The sequence below is a fragment of the Carcharhinus amblyrhynchos genome, unplaced genomic scaffold, assembly GCF_965287045.1.
Source record: "Carcharhinus amblyrhynchos unplaced genomic scaffold, sCarAmb.v2.hapA scaffold_437, whole genome shotgun sequence".
Lineage (NCBI taxonomy): Eukaryota > Metazoa > Chordata > Chondrichthyes > Carcharhiniformes > Carcharhinidae > Carcharhinus > Carcharhinus amblyrhynchos.
The window spans coordinates 78,247-100,000 of NW_027650177.1; the positions used below are offsets into that span (position 1 = coordinate 78,247).

At 56.3% G+C, this 21,754-nt stretch overlaps 2 protein-coding genes across 2 annotated transcripts in view; both read right to left on the reverse strand.

Annotated features, from left to right (window-relative positions):
• Window positions 1-8,305: 8,305 nt before the first annotated feature.
• Window positions 8,306-21,011, reverse strand: LOC145339387 (haptoglobin-like). The gene is made up of 9 exons (XM_080183833.1): window positions 21,004-21,011; window positions 17,506-17,573; window positions 16,081-16,113; window positions 15,564-15,596; window positions 13,881-14,015; window positions 12,705-12,779; window positions 10,589-10,723; window positions 9,560-9,634; window positions 8,306-9,081 (listed from the first exon to the last, which is right to left on the reverse strand). Exons 1-9 carry the CDS (start codon window positions 21,009-21,011, stop codon window positions 8,306-8,308), a joined length of 1,338 nt encoding a protein of 445 aa, XP_080039959.1.
• A 450-nt stretch (window positions 21,012-21,461) lies between these two features.
• The window catches only part of LOC145339388 (haptoglobin-like), an 11,176-nt gene continuing 10,883 nt past the window's right edge, over window positions 21,462-21,754 (reverse strand). The window contains 1 exon segment of the mRNA XM_080183835.1: window positions 21,462-21,754. This exon segment is cut by the window's right edge and continues 483 nt beyond it. Coding sequence (XP_080039961.1) covers window positions 21,462-21,754 — 293 coding nt within the window.

Here is a 21,754-nt window from a genome sequence, read left to right on the forward strand (position 1 = left end):
GCTTCTTCCCTGCTGCTGTCAGACTTTTGAATGCACCTACCTCGCATTAAGTTGATCTTTCTCTACACCCTCGCTGTGACTGTAACACCATGTTCTGCACCCTCTCCGTTCTTTCTCTATGAGGGTCTAACTGAGGGGATAGGGAGACGGGAACTGTGCTCCGAGTGTGGGTCTAACCGAGGGGATAGGGAGACAGGAGCTGTGCTCCGAGTGTGGGTCTAACCGAGGGGATAGGGAGACGGGAACTGTGCTCCGAGTGTGGGCCTAACTGAGCGGGTAGGCAGACGGGAACTGTGCTCCGAGTGTGGGTCTAACCGAGGGGATAGGGAGACGGGAACTGTGCTCCGAGTGTGGGTCTAACTGAGGGGATAGGGAGACGGGAACTGTGCTCCGAGTGTGGGTCTAACTGAGGGGATAGGGAGACGGGAACTGTGCTCCGAGTGTGGGTCTAATCGAGGGGATAGGGAGACGGGAACTGTGCTCCGAGTGTGGTCTAACTGAGGGGATAGGGAGATGGGAACTGTGCTCCGAGCGTGGTCTAATCGAGGGGATAGGGAGACGGGAACTGTGGTCTGAGTGTGTGTCTGACCGAGGGGATAGGGAGACCGGAACTGTTCTCCGAGTGTGGGTCTGACCGAGGGGATAGGGAGACGGGAACTGTGGTCCGAGTGTGCGTCTGACCGAGGGGATAGGGAGACGGGAACTGTGCTCCGAGTGTGGGTCTAACCGAGGGGATAGGGAGATGGGAACTGTGCTCCGAGTGCGGGTCTAACCGAGGGGATAGGGAGACCGGAACTGTGCTCCGAATGTGGGTCTAACCGAGGGGACAGAGAGACGGGAATTATGCTCCGAGTGTGGTCTAGCTGTGGGGACAGGGAGACAGGAACTGTGCTCCGAGTGTGGTCCACACGAGGGGATAGAGACACCGGAACTGTGTTCTGAGTGTGAGTCTAAACGAGGGGATGGGGAGACGGGAACTGTGCTCTGAGTGTGGGTCTCATCGAGGGGATAGGGAGACGGGAACTGTGCTCCGAGTGTGGGTCTCATCGAGGGGATAGGGAGACGGGAACTGTTCTCCGAGTGTGGTGTTACCGAGGGGATAGGGAGACAGGAACTGTGCCCCGAGTGTGGGTCTAATCGAGGGGATAGGGAGACGGGAACTGTGCTCTGAGTGTGGGTCTAACCGAGGGGATAGCGAGACGGGAACTGTGCTCCGAGTGTGGGTCTAACCGAGGGGATAGGGAGACGGGAACTGTGCTCCGAGTGTGGGTCTAACCGAGGGGATAGGGAGATGGGAACTGTGCTCCGAGTGTGCGTCTAACCGAGGGGATAGGGAGACGGGAACTGTGCTCCGAGTGTGCGTCTAACCGAGGGGATAGGGAGATGGGAACTGTGCACGGTGCTCCGAGCGTGGTGTAACCGAGGGGATAGGGAGACTGTGTGTTACTGAGGTTAATCTCTCTCTCACCTTTGTGACATTCTGGCAATTTGTACTTCAGTTTTGCGTTCTTCCACTTGTTCTGTTCTGTACAAATGTACACAGCTAGAGACCAGAGGGAGAGAGAGAGAGAGAGAGAGAGAGACACAGAGACAGGCTGAGAACAAATCCCAGATAATCGGATCCACATTTACCCAAACCATCGCAGTGTCACACACCCTCCCCCGGTACTCTGAAATATCCCCCTCCACCTCGATTTCATCATTCTAACCCCTTCCCCTACCCCCCTGGGGCGGAGGCTGGAAGGGGAGCGAGGGAGACAGGGAGAGGGCGGGGGGAGCGAGGGAGACGGGGAGAGGGCTGTGGGGAGCGAGGGAGATGGGGGGAGGGTGGGGGGGGAGCGAGGGAGACGGGGAGAGGGCGAGGGGGGAGCGAGGGCGACGGGGAGAGGGCGGGGGGTGCGAGGTAGACAGGGAGAGGGCAGGGTGAATGAGGGATGGGCCTCAGAGTGTGGGATTTACAACAGCTAATTTTGGATTTCCTCAAATTGCTCCCAAACCCATTCCAAAATTGCCTAATATTATGATCACTCTTTCCCAGATCTCCCAGCTTAGCAAGGTCACGAACCATCCCAGTTTCAGCCAACAACACTGGGCTAGAAGTATTCTCTTCCTGGTTGTGTCCTTGGTAGAATGAACCAGAAGTTTACCCGACTCTGAAGCTGCTTCTCTCGGTCTGGGAACAATTGCTCAAATTTACCAGGGGAACTCTTCACAGCGTTCCTTATCGCTCAGGTTTGCTGCTTATCCGACATGGCCATCCTTTGATATCAGGATGGCTGGCGTTTCTCCCCATCATTCTCGAAAAAAAACCGATCACTGGTGGCACCCCACCCCACCCTAGGCCCGCTCGTGATCTCCTCAGTTAACCCGGTAAACGTTGCGAACACAATATTGGTCGCCTTGTAATCATAACCCGGAGGCCGGTGGGTGGAGCACAATCGACACAGCTCACTCAGAGAAGAATAAGAACAGCGTGTCATCGAACGTTCAGTGAGTGTTTGGTGAATTTGGCTGGCAATACACCTGTATCCCCAAATTCCACCAACGTCAGGTTACAGGCTGCCCTAGAATATTTCAGCCCAATAGTCAGCAGAAGGGGATGCACGATTTTCTTTTTGGTGGGCGGGGGTGCGCATTTTCACACTTGATGACACTTTGCTGGTTCGCCCCCAGACACCAGTGTTACCTACCCTCCTCGGGATCCTCGAGGTGGTAGACCGGGCCATGGCAAACATACTTGATCACGGAAAGATAGGTGTCATCATCGTGATGAGACAGATATTCGTAATGTCCGTGAGAAATATTCGCAGGAACGCCGCAGTGAACTAAAATGGGAGGAGAGAGAGAGAGAGAGACGGAGCGGGAGTGCATTGAGGCAAAGATCACTAACGCATTTAGTCCTTCAGCTCCCACCCACAGTGCGGCGCTCCCTCAGCTCCGACCCTCCCACAGTGTGGCACTCCCTCAGCACTGACCCTCCCACAGTGCGGCGCTCCCTCAACACCGACAGTCCCACTGTGCGGCGCTCCCTCAGCACCGACCCTCCCACAGTGTGGTGCTCCCTCAGTACTGACCCTCCCACAGTGCGGTGCTCCCTCAGCACCGACCCTCCCACAGTGCAGTGCTCCCTCAGCACTGACCCTCCCACAGTGCGGTGCTCCCTCAGCACTGACCCTCCCACAGTGCGGTGCTCCCTCAGCACTGACCCTCCCACAGTGCGGCACTCCCTCAGCACTGACCCTCCTACAGTGTGTGGCTCCCTCAGCACCGACCCTCCCACAGTGCGGCGCTCCCTCAGCACCGACCCTCCCACAGTGTGTGGCTCCCTCAGCACCGACCCTCCCACAGTGTGGCTCGCCCTCAGCAGCGACACCCCTACATTGTGGTACTCTCTCAGACTGACCCTCCCACAGTGCGGCGCTCCCTCAGCACCAACCCTCCCACAGTGTGGCTCGCCCTCAGCACCGACACCCCTACATTGTGGTACTCTCTCAGACTGACCCTCCCACAGTGCGGCGCTCCCTCAGCACCGACCCTCCCACAGTGGATCCCCTTGGATCCCATGCCCTCTCACTTTCTCAAGAAGCCTTGCATTGGGGGGATCTTATCGAAGGCCTTGCTGAAGTCCATATAAACCACATCCATCGCTCTTCCTTCCTCAGTGTGTTCAGTCACATCTTCAAAAAACTCAACCAGGCTCGTAAGGCACGACCTGCCCTTGACAAAGCCGTGCTATTTTTGGTCACACTATACCTCTCGAAATCTTCATAAATCCTGCCTCTCAGGATCTTCTCCATCAACTGACCAACCACTGAGGTTAGACTCTCTGGTCTATCATTTCCCGGGCTCTGCCTATTCCCTTACTTGAGTAAAGGAACAACATCCTCCGGAACCTCTCCCGTCTCCATCGACGAGGCAAAGATCATCTCCAGGGGCTCTGCAATCTCTTCCCTGGCCTCCCACAGTAACCTGGGGAACATCCCATCCGGTCCCGGAGACTTATCCATCTCCACGCTATTCAAAAGCTCCGACACATCCTCTTTCTTAACGTCCACACACTCTATCTTTTCAGTCTGCCCCCAAACCTGCCCAGACAACCACCCAGATCCTTTTCCCTTGGGAATCCCAGAGTAAAGTATTCATGAAGCACCTCTGCTATTTCTCCCGGTTCCACACAGACTCTCCCCGTTCTCCTTTTCCCGGTTCCATCACTTCAAATCTCATCCTTTTCCTCTTCACATATCTGTAGAAGGCCTTGGGGTTCTCCTTAACCTTACCCGCCAAGGCCTTCTCATCACCCCTTCTGGCTCTCCTCATTTCCTTCTGAACTTCCTTCCTCCAAGTCTCATCCTCCTCTAGATCCCGAACATCTCCCAGTTCCCTCAATCTTTCGGAAGCTTTTCTTTTCGAGTGGATTTGTCTCAGCTCCCGAGCACCACAGTTCCCGTGAACCGACCAAAACTTCCCTGTCTCATCGGAACACGGTCGCGCAGAGCTCCGGACAAACATTCCTTGAAAATCTGCCACCTTTCTTCCACGCGTTTCCCTGAGAGAAAACTCCTCCCAATTTACGCCTCGAATTTCCTGCTTGATGGCCTCATATTTCCCCTCACTCCAGATGAAAACTCCCCAAGATAGCTTGGTCCCAGTTCCCTAGAGTGCGAGTGTGAAGGAGGCAGAGTTATGATCACTATTCCCCAAATGCTCCCCCACAGAGAGATCCAACACTTGTCCAGGTTCATTCCGCAAAGCCAGAACTCCAGAGAGCCCAGAATACGAAACATTGCAAACACACTCACCATCCTTGTGTGCGATATCCTCAGCTTCAACAGCTGGATAAAAAATAGATGGAAATAAAACACTGTTAGACCCAGTTCCCAAAATCCACCCTTCCCTGGGAAGTTATTCCCACAGTGCGGAGCTCCCTCAACATCAACCCTCCCACAGTGCGGCGTTCCCTCAGCAGCGACCCTCCCACAGTGCGGCGCTCCCTCAGCACTGACCCTCCCACAGTGTGGCGCTCCCTCAGCACTGACCCTCCCACAGTGCGGCGCTCCCTCAGCACTGCGAGTCCAACATAAACCACCCTTATTCAGACACACATCAAGATCTCCTCAGAGCCCAGAGTGACTAACATTGTAAAAACACTCATCGTCATGATGCCCCCTGGGGTCAATGCCAAAAATTGGTTAAAACAAAAGATTGAAATAAAATATTGTTAGAACCTGTTCCAGGAACAAACTTATCCTGGAGACAAACTCCCACAGTGTGGCACTCCCTCAGCACTGACCCTCCCACAGTGCGGCGCTCCCTCAGCACTGACCCTCCCACAGTGCAGAGCTGCCTCAGCACCGACCCTCCCACAGTGCGGTGCTCCCTCAGCACTGACCCTCCCACAGTGCAGTGCTCCCTCAGCACTGACCCTCCAACAGTGCGGCGCTCCCTCAGCACTGACCCTCCCACAGTGCGGCGGTCCCTCAGCTCTGACCCTCCCACAGTGCGGTGCTCCCTCAGCACTGACCCTCCCACGGTGCGGCGCTCCCTCAGCACTGACCCTCCCACAGTGCGGCACTCCCTCAGCACTGACCCTCCCACAGTGCGGCACTCCCTCAGCACTGACCCTCCCACAGTGCGGCGCTCCGTCAGCACTGACCCTCCCACAGTGCGGCACTCCCTCAGCACCGACCCTCCCACAGTGCGGTGCTCCCTCAGCACTGACCCTCACACAGTGCGGCGCTCCGTCAGCACCGACCCTCCCACAGTGCGGCACTCCCTCAGCACTGACCCTCCCACAGTGCGGCGCACCCTCAGCACTGACCCTCCCACAGTGCGGCGCTCCCTCAGCACTGACCCTCCCACAGTGCGGCGCTCCCTCAGCACTGACCCTCCCACAGTGCGGCGCTCCCTCAGCACTCACCCTCCCACAGTGCGGCGCTCCCTCAGCACTGACCCTCCCACAGTGCGACGCTCCCTCAGCACTGACCGTCCCACAGTGCGACTCACCCACACATGAATTGAGGTGTGATAATGCTCCAATCAAACAGAGCAACATCAAACGGAACCGGAAAATCCTGCAGGAATAAAACACAGAAAATATCTATTCCCAAAGAAACAATGTCTTTGCAAAGAAGGAACACTGTCCCCATCAAACACTCCCAGGACAGGTACAGCAAGGGGTTAGATACAGAGTAAAGCTCCCTCTACACTGTCCCCCCATCAAACACTCCCAGGACAGGTACAGCACGGGGTTAGATACAGAGTAAAGCTCCCTCTACACTGTCCCCCCATCAAACACTCCCAGGACAGGTACAGTACGGGGTTAGATACAGAGTAAAGCTCCCTCTACACTGTCCCCATCAACACTCCCAGGACAGGTTCAGCACGGGGTTAGATACAGAGTAAATCTCCCCTTGCCCGGGGTTCTCACCCCATGTTGAGACTGTGTCTGGGCGTCCGCGGGCAATCGGAGCTGTTCTTGGAGGAGACGGGTGTCCGCTGGGCTCGGTGCTTTGCAATTGCTCTCTCTGCGCAGATCCCCCCGCTTTTCACCCTCTCTCCCTCTTGTGTCCCCTCCCCACTGCCCAGATCTGGAACTTTCCATTGAGTTAGTGACTGCAGAGTCAGCGACTGGCCAGTCTCCACCCGACCACCCCCGCTGCCCTCCCCCACTCTCTTTCCCGTCTCCAGCCCTCCCCTTCCCGCATCTGCCATCCCTTATCTCCCGAACCTTCCCCCACTGAACTCACCAGAGGCAAACAGTTCAGTATCAACAGATGAGTCTGTAAAATCGGGAGCTGGACGGTGACCCAGACACACACACACACAGACACACACACACACACACACACACAGACATACACACACACACACACACAAGGTCACTCCTTGTTGGGTCCAACGTCCTGAGCTGACTCCGCAGAGCCCAGAACCGTCTCCAGGTGAGCGAGAGAGTCGAACCATCTCCCCCCCACACCTCCCCTTGACCTTGGCGCTGAGCCGCCATCTTGAATGGTTCTGTGCCGTGGGGTGACCCAGAGTGACCCTTGAACGTAGGACATCGAACCCGGGGAAGGAGCCGTTCTTGAGTCGGTCGGGACGTGACCTCAGACTTTTATACCTCTTTCCCCGAGGGAAGACGGTGGAAGGGAGAGTGTCCGGGGGTGGGGGTCGGGGGGGTGGGGGTGGGGGGGGTGCGTGGTGGGTGGGGGTGGGGGGGGTGGGGGGGTCCTTATAGTATCTATAAATGACTTGGAAGAGGCAGTAAGTGGTGCGATCAGCAAATTTGCAGATGACGCTAAGATGTCTGGATTGGCGGGCAGTGAGGAGCAGTGTCTGGGAATACAACGGGATATCGATAGGCTGGGATACTGGGCAGACATATGGCAAAGGGAATTTAATCCGGATAAACGTGAGGTGATGCATTTTGGCTGGAATAATGTCAGGGGGAGTTACATGATAAAGGGTAAGCCTATAATGAGTATAGAAACGCAGCGAGACCTGGGGGTGCAAGTGCACAAGTCTTTGAAGGTGGCAGTACAGGTGGAGAAGGTGGTGAAGAAAGCCTATGGGATGTTAGCCTTTATAGGAAGGGGGATAGAGTATAAGAGCTGGAGTCTAATGTCGCAGTTGTACAGAACGTTGGTCAGGCCGCATTTGGAGTCCTGCGTCCAGTTCTGGTGGCCTTACTACCGGAAGGACGTGGAGACTCTGGAGAGAGTGCAGAGGAGGTTTACCAGGATGTTGCCCTGGTACGGAAGGACTGGGTTATGAGGAGAGATTGGGCAAATTGGGGCTGTTTTCCCTTGAAAGACGGCGACTGAGGGGGGATCTAATGGAGGTGTATAAGATTATGAAGGGTATCGATAGAGTCAACAGTGGGAAGCTATTTCCTGTGTAACCCGCACTTCATTGCCGTGTCAATGTCAGCGGCTCAAGGGAGAAGGTTTCAGTGTTTAACCTCGCTGCTGGCCACTCGGCCCATCTCTCTCTGTGTCAAACTTACTAATCCTACCCCCCCCACCCCAACTCCCCACCTCGTCATCGCCAGAGAGAGAGAGAGAGACGGAATATTTTGCAACGAGGATTTTTATTGAGAGTTTAGCGAGTTAGCCAGTCCCATACAGTGTGGGCCAAAGATTGGGTTGGGGGGGGTTTGGATAAAGGGGGCTCTTGGGAATGGAAGGATTGGAGGTTTTGTGGGGGGTTGGGGGGTGATTGGGGAACCGGGGGTGGGGGCCAGGGAAGTGCCCACCCGACCCCCACACCCCACCCCCCACCCCTCCGGCTCTGATTTTTAGCCGCAAACTCAATGGTTGGCCATGATCTCCTTGAGCCAGTCGAGGTGGGTGTAGATATTGGTGTAAACGGCGTACGTGCCGGCCCGACAGGCCTCGTCGTAGGAGAGGATGCCGGCGGCGTACTCCACGCCCCCCTCCTCCACCACGAAGGGGGCGCCCCGGTCCCCCCGGCACACGTTCTCCTCCAGCGCCGAGCGCTGGGTGCAGAACAGGTCGGGGGCGTCCTCGGCGAAGAGGCCGGGCTGCTTCTGGGCCAGCTGGTGCAGGCACTGGCTGGCGTTGGCCACCCCCAGCTCCACGTACAGCAGGTGGGTGGCGGGCTTCAGCTCCACGCCCATCCCCCAGCCCGCCAGATGGCCCACCTTGCCTGGGGCAGCCAGGTCGTGCGCGGGCAGGCAGATGGGCATGATATGATTGGAGTAGGTGATGTTCTCCTTGAGTTTGACCAGGGCCAGGTCGTTGCTGTAGACCACGGCATCCTTGGTCTTTGGGTGGGTGAAGATCTTGTCGATGTGGACCTCGTGGGCACTGTCCATTTCCCGGGCATCCTCCATGCCCACGTAGGCATGGAAATTGGCCTTGATCTCTGCCTCCGAGCGCCCCTCTCCCTGAAGGGCATGGGCGCTGGTCAGCATCCACTGGTGGGCAATCAGTGCCCCGTCGATGATCTCCCCATCGGCCCCCCGCAGCAGCATGCTCCAAGGAGAGGCTCCGTTCACCACCATCCGGCCCCCCACCACCCGCTGGTGGGTCTCCAAATGGACCACGGGACGGCCACAGAGAACTAGAGAGAGAGAGAGAGAACATCAGACTGACCCCTCACCGAGAGAGACAGAGAGAGAGAGAGAGAGAGAAAGAGAGACAGAGAGAGAGAGAGAGAGAGAAAGAGAGACAGAGAGACAGAGACAGAGAGAGACGGAGAGAGAGACAGAGAGAGAGAGAGACAAATACAGAGACAGAGAGGCAGAGAGAGAGAGACAGAGACACAGAGAGAGACAGAGAGAGAAAGAGAGAGAAAGAGAGAAAGAGACAGACAGAGAGACAGTGAGAGAGAGAGACAGACAGACAGACAGACAGAGAGAGAGAGACAGTGAGAGAGAGAGACAGACAGGAATACTGACAGAGAGAGAGACAGAGAGAGAGAGAGACAGAGAGAGAGAGACAGAGAGAGAGAGACAGAGACGGACGCAGAGACTGAGAAAGTCTCCCTGTGTAACAGGGGTCCCTGATGGAAGGCAGACAGAGTAAATATGATTCTGTACCTGGCTCGCATGTAGGGATTTCGTAATCAAGGTCAGTGTTTCTCCATTTCCCTTTGATCGTACAGACATAAACACCTAGACAGCACAACAGGGGTTAGAGTGCAGTACGGCAAACTGATATATCCCCCGGTACCCACCCCACACTCCCCCGTAGAGCCCATCACCCACTCAGCACTGACCCTCCCACAGTGCGGCACCCCCTCAACACTGACCCTCCCACAGTGCAGTGCTCCCTCAGCACTGACCCGCCCACAGTGCGGCGCTCTCTCAGCACTGACCCTCCTACAGTGCGGCGCTCCCTCAGCACTGACCCTCCCACAGTGCGGCGCTCTCTCAGCACTGACCCTCCCACAGTGCGGCGCTCCCTCAGCACTAACCCTCCCACAGTGCGGCGCTCTCTCAGCACTGACCCTCCCACAGTGCGGCGCTCCCTCAGCACTAACCCTCCCACAGTGCGGTGCTCCCTCAGCACTGACCCTCCCACAGTGCGGTGCTCCCTCAGCACTGACCCTCACACAGTGCGGCACTCCCTCAGCACTGACCCTCTCACAGTGCGGCACTCCCTCAGCACCGACCCTCCCACAGTGCGGCGCTCCCTCAGCACTGACCCTCCCACAGTGCGGCGCTCCCTCAGCACTGACCCTCCCACAGTGCGGTGCTCCCTCAGCACTGACCCTCTCACAGTGCGGCGCTCCCTCAGCACTGACCCTCCCACAGTGCGGTGTCTCCCTCAGCACTGACCCTCCCACAGTGCGGTGCTCCCTCAGCACTGACCCTCCCACAGTGCGGTGCTCCCTCTGCACTGACCCTCTCACAGTGCGGCACTCCCTCAGCACTGACCCTCCCACAGTGCGGCGCTCCCTCAGCACTGACCCTCCCACAGTGCGGCGCTCCCTCAGCACTGACCCTCCCACAGTGCGGTGCTCCCTCAGCACTGACCCTCTCACAGTGCGGTGCTCCCTCAGCACTGACCCTCCCACAGTGCGGTGCTCCCTCAGCTCTGTCTGTGGACAGATTTCTCGAACCCACCTTCATCGCTGAAATCTCTTTCGTGGTAGTTTGCGTCACAAGTATATTTGATTGCAGAGAGTAACAACGTGACCCCGTGCGTTGTCACGTATTCAAAGTGTCCGTGTTCGATATCCTTCGGAACGCCGCACGAAACTGAGAGATAGAAAGGGAGGGAAGGAGAATTCCTCAATCTGGGACACTGAGATCGAACCACCGCAGGATTCAAACAGACACTTCTGCCCGTCCAATTCCTGCCCTCCCCTTCGATCGGCCATTGCTTGATCGAATTTTAACCCCACCCCCTCAATCTCGCCGCTCCCCCCTCTAATCTTTCCTCAGTCGGGATAGGGAGACCGGAAGTGTGCTCCGAGTGTGGGTCTCACCGAGAGAATAGGGAGACGGGAACTGTGCTCCGTGTGTGGGTCAAACCGAGGGGATAGGGAGACGTGATCTGTGCTCCGAGTGTAGGTCTAATCGAGGACATCGGGAGACAGGAACTGTGCTCCGAGCGTGGGTCTAAATGATGGGACAGGGAGACGGGAACTGTGCTCCGAGTGTGGTCTCATCGAGGAGATAGGGGGATGGGAACTGTGCTCCGAGTGTGGGTCGGACCGAGGGGATAGGGAGACGGGAACTGTGCTCCGAGTGTGGGTCTAACCGAGGGGATAGGGAGACGGGAACTGTGCTCCGAGTGTGGGTCTAACCGAGGGGATAGTGAGACGGGAACTGTGCTCCGAGTGTGAGTCTAACCGAGGGGATAGTGAGACGGGAACTGTGCTCCGAGTGTGGGTCAAATCAAGGGGATAGGGAGACGGGAACTGTGTTCCGAGTGTGGGTCTAACCGAGGGGATCGGGAGACGGGAACTGTGCTCTGAGTGTGGGTCTAATCGAGGGGACAGGGAGACGGGAACTGTGCTCTGAGTGTGGGTCTAACCGAGGGGACAGGGAGACGGGAACTGTGCTCTGAGTGTGGGTCTAACCGAGGGGATCGGGAGACGGGAACTGTGCTCTGAGTGTGGGTCGAACCGCGGGATAGGGAGACGGGAACTGTCCTCCGAGTGTGGGTCTAACCGAGGGCTCAGGGAGACGGGAACTGTCCTCCGAGTGTGGGTCTAACCGAGGGGATAGGGAGACGGGAACTGTGCTCCGAGTGTGGGTCTAATTGAGGGGAGAGGGAGACCGGAACTGTGCTCCGAGTGTGGGTCTAAATGAGAGGATAGGGAGACGGGATCTGTGCATCGACTGTGGGTCTAATTGAGGGGATACGGAGTCGGGAACTGTGCTCTGAATGTGGGTATAACCGAGGGGATAGGGAGACGGGAACTGTGCTCCGAGTGTGGGTCTAACCGAGGGGACAGCGAGACGGGAACTGTGCTCCGAGTGTGGGTATAACCGAGGGGATAGGGAGACGGGAACTGTGCTCCGAGTGTGGGTCTAACCGAGGGGATAGGGAGACGGGAACTGTGCTCCGAGTGTGGGTCTAACCGAGGGGATAGGGAGACGGGAACTGTGCTCCGAGTGTGGGTCTAACCGAGGGGATAGGGAGACGGGAACTGTGGTCCGAGTGTGGGTCTAACCTTGGGGATCGGGAGACGGGAACGGTGCTCTGAATGTGGGTCTAACCGAGGGGATAGGGAGACGGGAACTGTGCTCCGAGTGTGGGTGTAACCGAGGGGATAGGGAGACGGGAACTGTGCTCCGAGTGTGGTGTAACCGAGGGGATAGGGAGACGGGAACTGTGCTCCGAGTGTGGTGTAACCGAGGGGATAGGGAGACGGGAACTGTGCTCCGAGTGTGGGCCGAATCGATGGGATTGTGAGACGGGAACTGTGCTCCGATTGTGGGTCTAATTGAGGGGATAGGGAGACGGGAACTGTGCTCTGAATGTGGGTCTAACCGAGGGGATAGGGAGACGGGAACTGTGCTCCGAGTGTGGGTCTAACTGAGGGGATAGGGAGACAGGAACTGTGCTCCGAGTGTGGGTCTAACCGAGGGGATAGGGAGACGGAACTGTGCTCCGAGTGTGGATCTAACCGAGGGGATAGGGAGATGGGAACTGTGCACGGTGCTCCGAGTGTGGTGTAACCGAGGGGATAGGGAGACTGTGTGTTACTGAGGTTAATCTCTCTCTCACCTTTGTGACATTCTGGCAATTTGTACTTCAGTTTTGCGTTCTTCCACTTGTTCTGTTCTGTACAAATGTACACAGCTAGAGACCAGAGGGAGAGAGAGAGAGAGAGAGAGAGAGACACAGAGACAGGCTGAGAACAAATCCCAGATAATTGGATCCACATTTACCCAAACCATCGCAGTGTCACACACCCTCCCCCGGTACTCTGAAATATCCCCCTCCACCTCGATTTCATCATTCTAACCCCATCGCCTACCCCCCTGGGGCGGAGGCTGGAAGGGGAGCGAGGGAGACAGGGAGAGGGCTGGGGGAGTGAGGGAGACGGGGAGAGGGCGGGGGGAGTGAGGGAGATGGGGAGAGGGCGGGGGGAGTGAGGGAGACGGACAGAGCGTAGAGTGAATGAGGGATGGGCCTCAGAGTGTGGGATTTACAACAGCAAATTTTGGATTTCCACAAATTGCTCCCAAACCCATTCCAAAATTGCCTAATATTATGATCACTCTTTCCTGGATCTCCCAGCTTAGCAAGGTCACGGACCATCCCAGTTTCAGCCAACAACACTGGGCTCGAAATATTCTCTTCCTGGTTGTGTCCTTGGTAGATTGAACCAGAAGTTTACCCGACTCTGAAGCTGCTTCTCTCGGTCTGGGAACAATCGCTCAAATTTACCAGGGGAACTCTTCACAGCGTTCCTTATGGCGCAGGTTTGCTGCTTATCCGACATGGCCATCCTTTGATGTCAGGACTGCTGGCGTTTCTCCCCATCATTCTCGAAAAAAACGATCACTGGTGGCACCCCACCCCGCACCCCAGGCCCGCTCGCGATCTCCTCAGTTAACCCGGTAAACATTGCGAACACAATCTTGGTCGCCTTGTAACCATAACCCGGAGGCCGGTGGGTGGAGCACAATCGACACAGCTCACTCAGAGAAGAATAAGAACAGCGTGTTATCGAACGTTCAGTGAGTGTTTGGTGAATTTGGCTGGCAATACACCTGTATCCCCAAATTCCACCAACGTCAGGTTACAGGCTGCCCTAGAATATTTCAGCCCAATAGTCAGCAGAAGGGGATGCACGATTTTCTTTTTGGTGGGGGCGGTGGGGGGGGGGGGGGTGGGTGTGGTTTTCTCACTCGATTACACTTTGATGGTTCGCCCCCGGACAGCAGCGTTACCTACCCTCCTCGGGATCCTCGAGGTGGTAGACCGGGCCATCGCAAACATACTTGATCACGGAAAGATAGGTGTCATCATCGTGATGAGACAGATATTCATAATGTCCGCGAGAAATATTCGCAGGAACGCCGCAGTGAACTAAAACAGGAGGAGAGACAGAGAGAGAGAGAGACGGAGAGGGATTGCAGTGAGGCACAGATCAGTAACGCATTTAGTCCTTCAGCTCCCACCCACAGTGTGTGGCTCCCTCGGCACTGACCCTCCCACAGTGCGGCGCTCCCTCAGCACTGACCCTCCCACAGTGCGGCGCTCCCTCAGCACTGACCCTCCCACAGTGCGGCGCTCACTCAGCACTGACCCTCCCACAGTGCGGTGCTCCCTCAGCACCGACCCTCCCACAGTGCGGCACTCCCTCAGACTGACCCTCCCACAGTGGATCCCCTTGGATCCCAGGCCCTCTCTCATTCTCAAGAAGCCTTACACGGGGGACCTGATCGAAGGCCTTGCTGAAGACCATATAAAAAACATCCACCGCTCTTCCTTCCTCAATGTGTTCACTCACATCTTCAAAAATCTCAACCAGGCTCGTAAGGCACGACCCGCCCTTGACAAAGCCGTGCTATTTTTGGTCACACTCTACCTCTCGAAATCTTCATAAATCCTGCCTCTCAGGATCTTCTCCATCAAATGACCAACCACTGAGGTTAGACTCTCTGGTCTATCATTTCCCGGGCTCTCCCTATTCCCTTTCTTGAATGAAGGAACAACATCCTCCGGAACCTCTCCTGTCTCCATCGACGAGGCAAAGATCATGGCCAGGGGCTCTGCAATCTCTTCCCTGGCCTCCCACAGTAACCTGGGGAACATCCCATCTGGTCCCGGCGACTTATCCATCTCGACGCTATTCAAAAGCTCCGACACATCCTCTTTCTTAACATCCACACACTCAATCTTTTCAGTCCGCCCCCAAACCTGTCCAAACAACCACCCAGATCCTTTTCCCTCGGGAATCCCAGAGTAAAGTATTCATGAAGCACCTCTGCTATTTCTCCCGGTTCCACACAGACTCTCCCCTTTCTCCTTTTCCCGGTTCCATCCCTTCAAATCTCATCCTTTTCCTCTTCACATATATGTAGAAGGCCTTGGGGTTCTCCTTAACCTTACCCGCCAAGGCCTTCTCATGACCCCTTCTGGCTCTCCTCATTTCCTCCTGAACTTCCTTCCTCCAAGTCTCATCCTCCTCTCGATCCCGAACATCTCCCAGCTCCCTCAATCTTTCGGAAGCTTTTCTTTTCGAGTGGATTTGTCTCAGCTCCCGAGCACCACGGTTCCCGTGAACCGACCAACACTTCCCTGTCTCATCGGAACGCAGTCGCGCAGAGCTCCGGACAAACATTCCTTGGAAATCTGCCACCTTTCTTCCACGCGTTTCCCTGAGGGAAAACTCCTTCCAATTTCCGCCTCGAATTTCCTGCCTGATGGCCTCATATTTCCCCTCCCTCCAGGTGAAAACTCCCCAAGATAGCTTGGTCCCAGTTCCCTCGAGTGTGAGTGTGAAGGAGACAGAGTTATGATCACTATTCCCCAAATGCTCCCCCACAGAGAGATCCGACACTTGTCCAGGTGCGTTCCGCAAAGCCAGATCTCCAGAGAGCCCAGAATACGAAACATTGCAAACACACTCACCATCCTTGTGTGTGATATCCTCAGCTTCATCAGCTAGATAAAAATAGATGGAAATGAAACACTGTTAGACCCAGTTCCCAAAATCCACCCTTCCCTGGGAAGTTATTCCCACAGTGCGGCGCTCCCTCAGCACCAACCCTCTCACAGTGCGGCACTCCCTCAGCACTGACCCTCCCACAGTGCAGCGCTCCCTCAGCACTGACCCTCCCACAGTGCCGTGCTCCCTCAGCACTGACCCTCCCACAGTGCGGCGATCCCTCAGCACTGACCCTCCCACAGTGCGGCGCTCCCTTAGCACTGACCCTCCCACAGTGCGGCGCTCCCTCAGCACTGACCCTCCCACAGTGCGGCGCTACGTCAGCACTGACCCTCCCACAGTGCGGCGCTCCCTCAGCACTGACCCTCCCACAGTGCGGTGCTCCCTCAGCACTGCCAATCCAATATAATCCACCCTTATTCAGATCCACAACAGGATCTCCACAGAGCCCAGAGCAATAAATATTGCAAAACCACTCACTGTCATGGTGCCCCCTGGGTCTGATGTGAAAACCTGGTTAAAACAAAAGATTGAAATAAAACATTGTTAGAACCTGTTATAGGTATGAACTTATCATGGAGACAAACTCCCACAGTGCGGTGCTCCCTCAGCACTGACCCTCCCACAGTGCGGCGCTCCCTCAGCACCGACCGTCCCACAGTGCGGTGCTCCCTCAGCACTGACCCTCCCACGGTGCGATGCTCCCTCAGCACTGACCCTCCCACAGTGCGGCGCTCCCTCAGCACTGACCCTCCCACAGTAAGGCGCTCCCTCAGCACTGACCCTCCCACAGTGCGACGCTCCCTCAGCACTGCGAATCCAACATAAACCACCCTTATTCAGATACACATCAAGATCTCCTCAGAGCCCAGAGTAACTAAATTTGTAAAAACACTCACTGTAATGGTGCCACCTGGGCTCAATGCGAGAACCTGGTAAAAACAAAAGTTTGAAATAAAACATTGTTCGAACCTGTTCCAGGAATGAAGTTATCCTAGGAACAAACTCCCACAGTGCGGAGCTCCCTCAGCACCGACCCTCCTACAGTGCGGAGCTCCCTCAGCACTGACCCTCCCACAGTGCAGTGCTCCCTCTGCACCGACCCTCCCACAGTGTGGCACTCCCTCAGCACTGACCCTCCCGCAGTGCGGCGCTCCCTCAGCACTGACCCTCCCACAGTGCGGCGCTCCCTCAGCACTGACCCTCCCACGGTGCGATGCTCCCTCAGCACTGACCCTCCCACAGTGCGGCGCTCCCTCAGCACTGACCCTCCCACAGTAAGGCGCTCCCTCAGCACTGACCCTCCCACAGTGCGACGCTCCCTCAGCACTGCGAATCCAACATAAACCACCCTTATTCAGATACACATCAAGATCTCCTCAGAGCCCAGAGTAACTAAATTTGTAAAAACACTCACTGTAATGGTGCCACCTGGGCTCAATGCGAGAACCTGGTAAAAACAAAAGTTTGAAATAAAACATTGTTCGAACCTGTTCCAGGAATGAAGTTATCCTAGGAACAAACTCCCACAGTGCGGAGCTCCCTCAGCACCGACCCTCCTACAGTGCGGAGCTCCCTCAGCACTGACCCTCCCACAGTGCAGTGCTCCCTCTGCACCGACCCTCCCACAGTGTGGCACTCCCTCAGCACTGACCCTCCCGCAGTGCGGCGCTCCCTCAGCACTGACCCTCCCACAGTGCGGCGCTCCCTCAGCACTGACCCTCCCACAGTGCGGCGCTCCCTCAGCACTGACCCTCCCACAGTGCGGCGCTCCCTCAGCACTGACCCTCCCGCAGGGTGGCGCTCCCTCAGCGCTGACCCTCCCAAAGTGCGGCGCTCCCTCAGCACTGACCCTCCCACAGTGTGGTGCTCCCTCAGCACTGACCCTCCCACAGTGCGACTCACCCACACATGGATTGAGGTGTGAGAATGCTCCAATCAAGCAGAGCATCATCAAACGGAACCGGAAAATCCTGCAGGAATAAAACACAGAAAATATCTATTCCCAAATAAACAATGTCTTTGCGAAGAAGGAACATTGTCCCCATCAAACACTCCCAGGACAGGGACAGCATGGGGTTAGATACAGAGGAAAGCTCCTTCTACACTGTCCCCCCCATCAAACACTCCCAGGACAGGTACAGCACGGGGTTAGATACAGAGTCAAGCTCCCTCTACACTGTCCCCCCATCAAACACTCCCAGGACAGGTACAGCACGGGGTTAGATACAGAGTAAAGCTCCCTCTACACTGTCCCCCCCATGAAACACTCCCAGGACAGGTACAGCAAGGGGTTAGATACAGAGTAAATCTCCCTCTACACTGTCCCCCCCATCAAACACTCCCAGGACAGGGACAGCACGGGGTTAGATACAGAGTAAAGCTCCCTCTACACTGTCCCCCCATCAAACACTCCCAGGACAGGGACAGCACGGGGTTAGATACAGAGTAAAGCTCCCTCTACACTGTCCGCATCAAACACTCCCATGACAGGTACAGCACGGGGTTAGATACAGAGTAAAGCTCCCTCTACACTGTCCCCCCATCAAACACTCCCAGGACAGGTACAGCACGGGTTAGATACAGAGTAAAGCTCCCTCTACACTGTCCCCCATGAAACACGCCCAGGACAGGTACAGCACGGGGTTAGATACAGAGTAAATCTCCCTCCACACTGTCCCCCATCAAACACTCCCAGGACAGGTACAGCACGGGGTTAGATACAGAGTAAATCTCCCTCTACACTGTCCCCCCATCAAACACTCCCAGGACAGGGACAGCACGGGGTTAGATACAGAGTAAAGATCCCTCTACACTGTCCCCCCATCAAACACTCCCAGGACAGGGACAGCACGGGGTTAGATACAGAGTAAAGCTCCCTCTACACTGTCCCCCCATCAAACACTCCCAGGACAGGGACAGCACGGGGTTAGATACAGAGTAAAGCTCCCTCTACACTGTCCCCCATCAAACACTCCCAGGACAGGTACAGCACGGGGTTAGATACAGAGTAAAGCTTCCTCTACACTGTCCCCCCCATCAAACACTCCCAGGACAGGAACTGCACGGGGTTAGATACAGAGTAAAGCTCCCTCTACACTGTCCCCCCATCAAACACTCCCAGGACAGCGACAGCACGGGGTTAGATACAGAGTAAAGCTCCCTCTACACTGTCCCCATCAAACACTCCCAGGACAGGGACTGCACGGGGTTAGATACAGAGTAATGCTCCCTCTGCACTGTCCCCCCATCAAACACTCCCAGGACAGGGACAGCACGGGGTTAGATACAGAGTAAAGCTCCCTCTACACTGTCCCCATCAAACACTCCCATGACAGGTACAGCACGGGGTTAGATACAGAGTAAAGCTCCCTCTACACTGTCCCCCATCAAACACTCCCAGGACAGGTACAGCACCGGGTTAGATACAGAGTAAAGCTCCCTCTACACTGTCCCCCATCAAACACTCCCAGGACAGGGACTGCACGGGGTTAGATACAGAGTAAAGCTCCCTCTACACTGTCCCCCATCAAACACTCCCAGGACAGGTACAGCATGGGGTTAGATACAGAGTAAAGCTCCCTCTACACTGTCCCCCCATCAAACACTCCCAGGACAGGGACAGCACGGGGTTAGATACAGAGTAAAGCTCCCTCTACACTGTCCCCCTATCAAACACTCCCAAGACAGCGGCAGCACGGGGTTAGATACAGAGTAAAGCTCCCTCTACACTGTCCCCCATCAAACACTCCCAGGACAGGTACAGCACGGGGTTAGATACAGAGTAAAGCTCCCCTTGCCCGGGGTTCTCACCCCATGTTGAGACTGTGTCTGGGCGTCCGCGGGCAATCGGAGCTGTTCTTGGAGGAGACGGGTGTCCGCTGGGCTCGGTGCTTTGCAATTGCTCTCTCTGCGCAGATCCCGCCGCTTTTCACCCTCTCTCCCTCTTGTGTCCCCTCCCCACTGCCCAGATCTGGAACTTTCCATTGAGTTAGTGACTGCAGAGTCAGCGACTGGCCAGTCTCCACCCCACCCCCTCACCGCCCTCCTCCACTCTCTTTCCCGTCTCCAGCCCTCCCCTTCCCGCATCTACCATCCCTTATCTCCCGAACCTTCCCCCACTGAACTCACCAGAGGCAAACAGTTCAGTATCGACAGATGAGTCTGCAAAATCGGGAGCTGGACGGTGACCCAGACACACACACACACACAGACACACACACACACACACATACAAGGTCACTCCTTGTTGGGTCCAACGTCCTGAGCTGACTCCGCAGAGCCCAGAACCGTCTCCAGGCGAGCGAGAGAATCGAGCCATCTCCCCCCACCACCCCCCCACCCCCCCACACCTCCCCTTGACCTTGGCGTTGAGCCGCCATCTTGAATGGCTCTGTGCCGTGTGGTGACCCAGAGTGACCCTTGAAGGTAGGACATCAAACGCGGGGAAGGAGCCGTTCTTGAGTCGGTCGGGACGTGACCTCAGACTTTTGTACCTCTTTCCCCAAGGGAAGACGGTGGAAGGGACAGCGTCCGGGGGTGGGGGTCGGGGGGGTGGGGGTTGGGGGGCGTGCGTGGTGGGTGGGGGTGGGGGGGGTCCTTATAGTATCTATAAATGACTTGGAAGAGGCAGTAAGTGGTGCGATCAGCAAATTTGCAGATGACACTAAGATGTCTGGATTGGCGGGCAGTGAGGAGCAGTGTCTGGGAATACAACGGGATATCGATAGGCTGGGATATTGGGCAGACATATGGCAAAGGGAATTTAATCCGGATAAACGTGAGGTGATGCATTTTGGCTGGAATAATGTCGGGGGGAGTTACATGATAAAGGGTAAGCCTATAAAGAGTATAGAAATGCAGCGAGACCTGGGGGTGCAAGTGCACAAGTCTTTGAAGGTGGCAGTACAGGTGGAGAAGGTGGTGAAGAAAGCCTATGGGATGTTAGCCTTTATAGGAAGGGGGATAGAGTATAAGAGCTGGAGTCTAATGTCGCAGTTGTACAGAACGTTGGTCAGGCCGCATTTGGAGTCCTGCGTCCAGTTCTGGTGGCCTTACTACCGGAAGGACGTGGAGACTCTGGAGAGAGTGCAGAGGGGGTTTACCAGGATGTTGCCCTGATACGGAAGGACTGGGTTATGAGGAGAGATTGGGCAAATTGGGGCTGTTTTCCCTTGAAAGACGGCGACTGAGGGGGGATCTAATGGAGGTGTATAAGATTATGAAGGGTATGGATAGAGTCAACAGTGGGAAGCTATTTCCTGTGTAACCCGCACTTCATTGCCGTGTCAATGTCAGCGGCTCAAGGGAGAAGGTTTCAGTGTTTAACCTCGCTGCTGGCACTCGGCCCATCTCTCTCTGTGTCAAACTTACTAATCCTACCCCCCCACCCCGACTCCCCACCTCGTCATCGCCAGAGAGAGAGAGAGAGAGACGGAATATTTTGCAATGAGGATTTTTATTGAAAATTCCAGTGGGTGGGTGATTGCGCGGGTCCCCACAGTTTGTTGAGAGGGAGAGGGTAGTAGGACTTGGGTGGGGGGGTGGGGGTCGGTTTTTGGGGAGGTTGAAGGGTCCCACGGTTGCGGGAGGGTGGGTGGGGGTGTGGTGGGGGAGACAAGTGAGGGCGTCGGTGGTGGTGGTGGGGGTGGGGGCGCTACTGAGAGTTTAGCGAGTTAGCCAGTCCCGTACAGTGTGGGCCAAAGATTGGGTTGGGGGAGGTTTGGATAAAGGGGGCTCTTGGGAATGGAAGGATTGGAGGTATTGTGGGGGGCTGGGGGGTGATTGGGGAACCGGGGTGGGGGCCAGGGAAGTGCCCGCCCCACCCCCACAACCCCCGGCTCTGATTTTTAGCCGCAAACTCAATGGTTGGCCATGATCTCCTTGAGCCAGTCGAGGTGGGTGTAGATATTGGTGTAAACGGCGTACGTGTCGGCCCGACAGGCTTCGTCGTAGGAGAGGATGCCGGCGGCGTACTCCACGCCCCCCTCCTCCACCACGAAGGGGGCGCCCCGGTCCCCCCGGCACACGTTCTCCTCCAGCGCCGAGCGCTGGGTACAGAACAGGTCGGGGGCGTCCTCGGCGAAGAGGCCGGGCTGCTTCTGGGCCAGCTGGTGCAGGCACTGGCTGGCGTTGGCCACCCCCAGCTCCACGT